General features: G+C 41.8%; 1 protein-coding gene across 1 annotated transcript in view; it reads left to right on the forward strand.

The window, feature by feature from the left end:
- LOC138979745 (protocadherin-like wing polarity protein stan) overlaps positions 1 to 10,000 on the forward strand; it is a gene marked incomplete at its 5' end in the record, with an annotated part of 20,806 nt that overhangs the window by 9,817 nt on the left and 989 nt on the right. The window contains 5 exon segments of the mRNA XM_070352486.1: positions 358 to 527; positions 1,348 to 1,465; positions 5,596 to 5,759; positions 6,529 to 6,839; positions 8,461 to 10,000. The exon segment at positions 8,461 to 10,000 is cut by the window's right edge and continues 989 nt beyond it. Coding sequence (XP_070208587.1) covers positions 358 to 527; positions 1,348 to 1,465; positions 5,596 to 5,759; positions 6,529 to 6,839; positions 8,461 to 8,641 — 944 coding nt within the window.

Genomic DNA, 10,000 nt, shown 5'->3' on the forward strand with positions numbered 1-10,000 from the left:
TGTGTTCCAGCCAGTGTCATATATGTCATTAAGCTTTTGATGGTTACAGGCGTAGTAACGACAAGCTGTTCACAATTTGATGTGGTATATTTATAAGCTGTTACGCCCATGGTGACGGCAAATTGTGCTTATGTTAGTGTTGTATCTCATTAAGCTGTTGATGGTTACAGGCGTAGTAACGACAAGCTGTTCACAATTCGCCGTCACCATGGGTGTAACAGCTTACACATATACGACATCAAATTGTGAACAGCTTGTCGTTACTACGCCTGTAACCATCAACAGCTTAATGAGATACGACACTAACATGTTAGCTTATGTTAGTGTTGTATCTCATTAAGCTGTTGATTGTCGCAGGCGTGGTGATGACTACAGTGGACTACGACGTGGACGACGTGAACAAGCCAAAGAAGTCCCCGAATCCGGCAGTGTTGACCGTTATTGTCACGGACACTCAGGGTCTAAACGACACTGCCACCCTCTCCATCCGCTTCTCTGACTGCAACGACAACGCTCCCTACTTCCCCGTAAGCTTATGTTCATGAGGGTATAATCTTGAACTTGAGCGTTGTGAATGCAACAATGGTATGCCGTAAGTGCACTGTATGTGATATACAATCTATATGCCTCAACAGTTTTTAGAATACCAGCATGACACTAGCGGTACCAGACTGCATTGTGTAACAGGGCCTTAATTGCGTTCAAGATAATGTAACAGTGTCTTAACTGTTTTCGCAATGGTGTAACATGCGCCTTAAGAATGATGCAACACTGCCTTAACTGTTTTCCACATGGTGTAACACTGCCTTTACTGTTTTCAGCATGGTGTAACAGGGTCTTTAGGCCAAAAAAAAAAAGTAGGTCTGTTTACGGTAACCCGACCGACCCTAGTTTTTTCGCGCGACCCTAGACTTTTTTTTGGCATTTGGGGGAGAGAAAAAAAAATCTTGTTTTTTTGGCAAAATAACGTAAAAATATGATTTTTTGGAGAAAAAAAAAAAAAAAAAAATCCCGACCTACCGACCCTATTTGTTTGGCCTATGTTACCGTAAACAGACCTTTTTTTTTTTTGGCCTTATTGTTTTCACCATCGTGTAACAGTCCATACTTGTCTTTGGTATGAGGTAACAGTGTCTTAAGATGGTCCTTAGTTGAGCCCGAAGTCGACTTCGCGAAGTCATTTTATCGAAACATCAATGCCCAAGGCTTCGTGCTGCCAGCTTCGCGAAGCAAACTTCGTGTAGTCGACTTTTCCCAGTTAAGTGCAGGCTTTAACTGTTTTCGGCATGGTGTGACAAGGTCTTAACTGTTTTCGGCATGGTGTGACACTGCCTTAACTGTTTTCAGGCTGGCAGCATGGATCCAATAGAGGTGCTGGACTGCCTGCCTCCTGGACCGATGGGAGTCCTGCCAACCGCTAAGGACGACGACATCGATGCCCCGAACAACGTCGTGTCTTACTCTGGTAGGGGAAGGGCTCCTAATATGGACCACTTTTGGTTTCATGCTGATAACTTGCTTGTTGGCTCACGTAAGTGTAGCCTATGCGATCGTAACTTTGTCTGTCTGTGCGTGTGTGTGTGTGTGCGTGTGTGCGTGTGTGCGTGTGTATGTCTGTGGTAGAAACTTTAACATTTCGTCATTTGAAGACGTCACATTATGGCGTAAGAGGGTTAGACGTCACGCGAAGGAATTACTGAAAGTCTCGGTCATTGTTATTTTGAGCGGGCCGAGACTAGTTGGCAGTCGTGTCGTAGGTATTTGACTCTCTCTCTCTCTCTCTCTCTCTCTCTCTCTCTCTCTCTCTCTCTCTCTCTCTCTCTCTCTCTTTTTTTATATTTAGTCAAGTTTTGACTAAATATTTTAACATCGAGGGGGAATCGAAACGAGGGTCGTGGTGTATGTGCGTCTGTCTGTCTGTGTGTGTGTGTGTGTAGAGCGATTCAGACTAAACTACTGGACCGATCTTTATGAAATTTGACATGAGAGTTCCTGGGTATGAAATCCCCTGACGTTTTTTTCATTGTTTTGATAAATGTCTTTGATGACGTCATATCCGGCTTTTCGTGAAAGTTGAGGCGGCACTGTCACGCCCTCATTTTTCAACCAAATTGGTTGAAATTTTGGTCAAGTACTCTTCGACGAAGCCCGGGGTTCGGTATTGCATTTCAGCTTGGTGGCTTAAAAATTAATTAATGACTTTGGTCATTAAAAATCTGAAAATTATAAAAAAAAATAAACATTTATAAAACGATCCAAATTTACGTTTATCTTATTCTCCATCATTTGCTGATTCCAAAAACATATAAATATGTTATATTCGAATTAAAAACAAGCTCTGAAAATTAAATATATAAAAATTATTATCAAATTTTTTTTTTCGAAATCAATTTAAAGACACTTTCATCTTATTCCTTGTCGGTTCCTGATTCCAAAAATATATAGATATGATATGTTTGGATTAAAAACACGCTCAGAAAGTTAAAACGAAGAGAGGTACAGAAAAGCGTGCTATCCTTCTCAGCGCAACGAATACCCCGCTCTTCTTGTCAATTCCACGTGCACTGCCTTTGCCACGGGCGGTGGAGTGACGATGCTACGAGTATACGGTCTTGCTGCGTTGCGTTGCGTTCAGTTTCATTCTGTGAGTTCGACAGCTACTTGACTAAATATTGTATTTTCGCCTTACGCGACTTGTTTCAAATTCAGGCCCTGCAAGCGTTATTATTCTGATTTGTTTCGTTTTGGTTTCATTTTTCATTGCTCATTTTTCTTTTTGATTTATCTCCCCATTCTTTTGCGCTTGGAGGACATCATCTTCTCTGATAAGTCGTTTTGATATTTGTATTGTTGTTTTCATATTTTTTTCTAACCTGTTGAAGACCATTAGGTCGAAACGTTGTTCATTGTCATTTGTTTGTATATTTCGTTGCGAGTCCAGAATATTAGGTATTACTCTTAGTCGTGTCCCTGTAAGTAGGCTACAGACAGACAGATCTAGAACTAGTGTCTCGCTTTCTTGCACAGTGTCACCTATGCTTACTGTGTGTGTGTGTGTGTGTGTGTGTGCGTGTGGGTGTGTGTGTGTGTATGTGACGGAGTGATTGAGTTTGTGTTACTATTTCTTACGTGAGCCTTGAAGGCTTCGCCTCTTGTCTTCCGAAGAAGTTTCATTTTGTGTTTGGTAGTTCTTCTCTCTTAGGTTAACCGTTAGGCCTAATTGGAGTGAAATAGCTTTAATAGACATTCAGCAAAAATGTATACAAAATCACAAAGGGTCCATATTAGGAGCCTGGGCGCCCAATATGGACCAGTGAAGAGGCCTTCACGAATCACTGTAAAAATCCCCCTATACTTCAAAATAACATTATACAAATTAGTGTGCAAGTCAGATTAATTAAAATATGCTTTGGATTGATCTGTTTTGGGTTGATGAGAGCATTATTTGAAGGACACAAGGTGAAAATAAGGGAAATTATCAACTATCACGAAAAGAAGACGAAGCTAGTTATAGGTTATGTTCAGCAAGCTTCTTAATGAATTAATGAAAATAGCTTTTATTTTCTTCAACTTATTGAACTTGGTCCATATTAGGTGACTTGCACATACTTTGAGATGTCGCTATTATTTTTTGTTTGCAGTCGAAACTTGGGGTCAACACTGCTAAAATGTAACAAATACATTCTCAGCTGTCATATATAACAACTTTTGTGTGATAACAGCTTTGGCTGTGGACAGAAACGAGTTCGTTTTAGGCGGCAAATTTAGAGTAAACGCTGCCAAAAGTGAAAACAAGTCGCGTAAGGCAAAAATACAACATTTAGTCAAGCTCAGTCGAACTCACAGAATGAAACTGAACGCATTACATTTTTTCCGCAAGACCTGTCCACCGCTCGTGGCAAAGGCAGTGACATTAACAATCCAGAAAAGCGCGGTAGCGGTTGCGCTGAGGAGGATAGCACGCTTTTCTATATCTCTATTCTTTTTAACTTTCTGAACGTGTTTTTAATCCAAAAATATCATATCTATATGTTTTTGGAATCAGGAACGGACAAGGATTAAGATGAAATTGTTTTTAAATCGATTTCGGAAATTAAATTTTAAAATTATAATTTTTATATTTTTTAATTTTCAGAGCTTGTTTTTGATCCAAATATAACATACTTATATGTTTTTGGAATCAGAAAATGATGAAGAATACGATAAATGTAATTTTGGATCGTTTTATAAAAAACATAATTTAGTTACGATTTTCAGATTTTTAATGACCAAAGTCAATACTTAATTTTTAAGCCTTCAAGCTGAAATGCAATACCAAAGTCCGGCCTTTGTCGAAGAATCTTTAGCCAAAATTTGAATCAATTTCATTGAAAAATGAGGGTGTGACAGTGCCGCCTCAACTTTTACAAAAAGCCGGATATGACGTCATAAAAGACATTTATCCAAAAAATGAAAAACATGTCCGGGGATATCATACCCAGGAACTCTCATGTAAAATTTCATAAAGATCGGTCGAGTATTTTACTCTGAATCGCTCTACACACACGCACGCACAGTACAGACACACAAACACACACACACACACACACACACACACACACACACACACACACACACACACACACACACACACACACACACACATACACCACGACCCTCGTCTCGATTCCCCCCTCTATGTTAAAACATTTAGTCAAAACTTGACTGAATGTAAAAACGAGAAAAGGCTTTACGGCTTTGAGGTCTGTGTTTTTGCAACAGTTTTGACATGTGCAAGTTATCCAGAGAGGGTGAATACAGCGAATTAAAATTTTTTGAGCGCTCTAGCGCCGTTAGTTTGTCAGAACAGGAGGTGGTCCATATTAGGAGCCGGTCCATATTAGGAGCCCTTCCCCTATGTCTTGTGCAGCTGCTGGTGGTGTTGGGAGTGAAAACAACTCTGTCGGGTTTGCATTGGTTATGAACGAGTGAATGCCCTTGCTTTTACTCTGACCAACACTGGAGGGGCCAACAACGATCCAATACAGCAGCAGACCACCCGCCTGTACCTTTGTCTCATTTTCGAAGCCCCTTTCTCTCATACACTTGGTCCAGCTCTGATGATTATGAAGATCATCATCATGTTAAATGACCAAAGGGAAGTAATCGCTCTTTATGCATACGACATGTGTAATAGAGTAAGCGAGAGTTGTACGGAACCTTTTCGCCTGGCACCTGAGAGAATAACAAGCATTGAAATGAACAAGCGACTTTCATCCTCACGTTATTCTCTCAGGTGCCAGGAGAAAAGGTTCCGTACAACTCTTGCTTACTTTATTACACATGTCGAATGCATTAAGAGCTTTGGTTATGTGACATCTTAACATCGCTCTGCCTCATTCTGTTAAAGATTCTGATCATCATCATGATTAGTATGATGACCACAAACACGGCGACGACAAAGGAGATGAAACACATAACACACAAAATATGGATACAATTTTGCGACGTTACAAACGCCGGCGATGATTTTGATTGACATTAAAAAACATGTCAATGACGATAGCCCAACACCGATGACATTACGTTTATGACGTCAAGTTGTACGCGTTTCAGGGTCCGGTCCTGGGGTGGAGGTCCTACCATCGGGTGCTATCGTCACAACGGCAGCCTTCACACCTGGGCAGGTGACAAGATTCGCGGCCTACGCCACAGACGAAGGCATTAGACCGGGGCCCCTGAGGAGCAAGAATCCGATTTGGGTCACGATGTACGGGACGGTTAGTGCTAGTTTTCTGATCCCTATTCTTTTTTTTTCTTTTTTTTTGTTGTTGTTGCTTCTAACGAACATTAATTTGCGTTGTTCCCGCTCTTCTCGCGAATGATACTGGTTTGTTGTTGTTTTTGTTGCTTGTGTTGTTAGGTTTTGTTGTTATTGTAGTTGGTGTTGTTGTTGTTGTTGTTGTTGGTGGTGGTGGTGGTGTTGTTGTTGTTGTTGTTGTTGTTGTTGTTGTTGTTGTTGTTGTTGTTGTTGTAATTTTTCTGGAGGGGGGGGGGGGAGGGGGGAGCTGCATACTGAATATGATCGTGTTTTGGTTTAAATCAAAATGTTATTCACAATACATGACATGAAACAATTGAAAATATGCAGCTAGGACACGAACTCAAGTAAAAGCATATTTTACGTGACAAAAACAATACATTACACAAATCTTAATGTTGGTGGATATTACAAAAATAAACCAGAAAAAAATGTCCGTGATTTTATTGGGAGGTGCTAGTTCAGTCTCCTTGTCGCTTACGTGTTTATTGCGACGTCAAGTTGGTTCTTCGTTCTCTTATACCAATAACAATAACACTAACGAAAGCATCATGGAAGTACATTCCCAGGGAATATTGTCTTCGGCACTTTGGAAACTACCTGTCAAGAAGTTAAGCATACATTTCTAGTCAAAGGTTCTTAATTCATCTTAAGTGTTCGTTTAGAGTAAAGCACGCGCATATAACGAGAGCATCTACATTTACTTTTTTCTTGTTTTTCTGTGACAGAAATGTCTCACCACACCAGCACCCACCACCACCCCCGCACTCACCATAGACCCCCTCAACACCACCACCACCACCCCCACCACCACGACAACCACGCCACGACCAACCACCTCCAAGAACATAGCGGCGTTCGAAGGCACCAAGGAAGACTGGGTCATCGGCGCCATCATTGTGGGCGTGCTCCTGGGTTTGCTTTGTCTGTTCATGCTGTTCAAGTACGGTGTTCCCGCCATGCGGAGATCCTGCAGGAAGAGCGGCAAACCTCCTGCGAGACACGCGCGACACACGCATCCTCGAAATCCTGGGAGAGCGTGAGTGTTGTACGAAAAGTGGAAGTGATGGAAGGAAAGGAAGGGTGTCTTGTTCCTTTGCATGTCTGTCATGTCTGGATGCGGATGTGGCCGTGAACAAGCAATGGATTCGTACAACAATATTGAGACCACACCGGTTCCATGTTGGGCAGAAGTAGAAGTGTATTTATTCTTCTCTATTCCACAAGAGCTCCGCAAGGGCAACAATCAAACATGGTAATTAACACAGATAAGGAGTTGTCTCCCATAGACCATTAGCTTATCGTTACAAAGGGGAGAGAAACAGGAATAAATATAGGGTTTGGGAGAGAAGGAAAGTGTAGGGGAGGGTGGGGGGTGTGTGTGTGGATGGGAGATGAAAGGGAGAGAGGAAGAAATGTAGGGTTTGGGAGAGAAGGAGGGGGGGGTGGGGGGGGGATGGGAGATGAAGGGGAGAGAGGAAAGAATGTCATACAGATCTTGGGAGAACGTGAGTGTTGTGAGAAAATATATAGAGATGGGAGAAATGTGTTGTGAGAGAAGGGGATGACTGAATGGCGGGGGTCGGGGTGGGGGTGGTGGCGGGTGAGTATAAGCAAAGAAGGAAGATATGAGGAGAGATTGAAATAATGAGTGATTTACCGCGGCATTTAGAAACTGGCGTAAGAGCGATTAACTCTGTAAAATGACGGGGCGATTAATTGATTGATTAAATGAATGAATGAATGAATGGGTGCATAATTGAATGAATTAATGAACGAACAAACGATCGAACGAGCACAACTACGAATGAGCGAGTGCATGCATGCATGGCTGAATGAATAATTGAATGACTGAATGAATGGATGGATGGATGGATGGATGGATGGACGGATGGATGAATGAATAAATGTAAAACGCATACGGAGGAACTGAATAAAACCACAGTTATATGTTTACCGTTTATCCATCGCTCTGGTACCTGTTTTAAAATTCCTTCTGTTCTGAGAACGTCACTGAAGCTGCTCAAAATTAATACAGTAAAATCGCTTAAGATTTGGAATAAACGAAGCAGCAAGCGAATGAAATTCATAAAATCAAATAAAATAAACAGTGCGTGTTTATTTTGGGAGCAATTTATTAATTCGCTTGCGACTTCGTGGCAGGCGGAAGAAAAATTCAGCCAGATAAGTTGTCGTTATTAATTGTTTGTCTGTGCATTGAAAAGACTTTTGGGTCGATATATTTGTGACTGTAACGTTTTTGTGTCAATAACAAACGTTTCAATAACTTACCTTTCTTGTTTTTTGATTCTGAATTTTGGAACGTTGGCAGTCGCTTTGGTTTTTGATTTAGTCGCAAGATTTGGTTTGTATGGTTTCGATGTCTTGTCGTTTTTCTGTTTTCTTGCCCCTGGTTCTTAAGATGGAAATGTAAAGCAACAAACCATTAAACGATCTTGTTTTATCACCTCAGGATGTGACAGTTAATAAGAGAATATTTTTTTCTTCTTCGCACAATGCACAAACAGGATGTTACATTGTACTGTAGGTCAAAATGGAACGCTGCCTACAGAGCGTGTTTATTTTCGGAGCAATTCTCAAGTGTTGTACGGAGTTGTTCACATGAAATGGAAAATATCTTTAAGTTCTCCTTCTTTCAGGCAAGACAAGAACGGAGGGCCAGGAGCTTACAACAATCATCCTGCCATCATGGGGCCAAACGGCAATCCAGGAACTTATGGCGGTCCACATGGGAATCCAGGATCTTTTGGTGGTCCAAACGGGGGTGGTCGTGGTGGTTATGGGGGTCCACCAGGTGGTCCGAATGACTTTTGGAAATAAAGTCAGTTCAAGATTTCTTTGCTTGCGTTGACCGGTTATTTCTGGTATTCGACATCAAAGCTTTACCCAAAAAAGAGTGTCTTCGACTTCTGAAGTGGGCCTTTCCATCCCCACACCCCCTCCTTCCAAACTTCACCCCTTGCAGGATGTGTTACCATTGGTTGACCCGTTATTTCTGGTGTTCGAAATCATAGATATTCCCCCAAAAGAGTGTCTGCGACTTCTGGAATGGCCCTGTCCTTCCTCACACACCCTCCTCCTCCTCCCAAACCTCACCTCTTGCAAAATGTGTTCCCATTGGTTGACCGGTTATTTCTGGTATTCGAAATCTGAGATATTCCCCGAACAGAGTGTCTGAAGTAGCCTGTTCCTTCCCCAAACCCCCTCCTCCAAATCCCCACCCCTTCTTTAGACACAGACTTCTCCTGCGAAATATCCGCACCAGCGTCAAACCGAATGTTGTCTTAGACACTGTGTTTCAATCCCCAAAAGACAACTGGTACTGCATATGCCCCACAGAAAAGGTTAAACATAAAACAAAAAGCAATTAATCTATGGATCTGTGTGTGCATTGCATTTAAAACAGCAATACACAAACAATAGTATGGCCTCTCTGTATCTATCTATCTGTCTGCCCATTGCATGTCTGTAGGTCTGTCTCGCTATGTATGTCTGTCTGTTCGTCTGTCTGTGTGTCTGCCTCTTTGTCCGACGGTCCGTCTGTCTGTCTATCGTTCTGCCTCTCTGTCTATATGCCTCTCTGTCTGTCTGTTTCTCAGCAGCGTTTATAAATACTGAGTAAAATTATTATTGACGTTGACCAAAATTAAAGATTTGGTTGTACATTTTCGTCGTTTTCGAAACACAGCAGCCGGTCCTGAAACCCGTTTACACCGAGATCTAACTGTTGCCCCTTTTACACCGAGATCTAACTGTTGCCCCTTTTACACCGAGATCTAACTGTTGCCCCTTTTACACCGAGATCTAACTGTTGCCCCTTTTACACCGAGATCTAACTGTTGCCCCTTTTACACCGAGATCTAACTGTTGCCCCTTTTACACCGAGATATAACTGTTGCCCCTTTTACACCGAGATCTAACTGTTGTTCTCAGGCGTTCTTGCGGACATGTCTTCCCACATGCGTAACATGTTAGCATTGTAAACGTTGGATGCATCATGGAATCTGTTTCGAACTTTCATATATATCTTGACTTGACTTGTATAGGCACAGTCCGTAATGTGCCATCGAGCGGGCTAGCTTTTTTTTAATTTGTATATCTTGCCAATATTCTACATAGGATAAGACTATCTATCCCATCACTTTGACACACACCAAAAACCACATTCTGACTGCTAGT

This window comes from Littorina saxatilis, linkage group LG11 (genome assembly GCF_037325665.1).
Source record: "Littorina saxatilis isolate snail1 linkage group LG11, US_GU_Lsax_2.0, whole genome shotgun sequence".
Lineage (NCBI taxonomy): Eukaryota > Metazoa > Mollusca > Gastropoda > Littorinimorpha > Littorinidae > Littorina > Littorina saxatilis.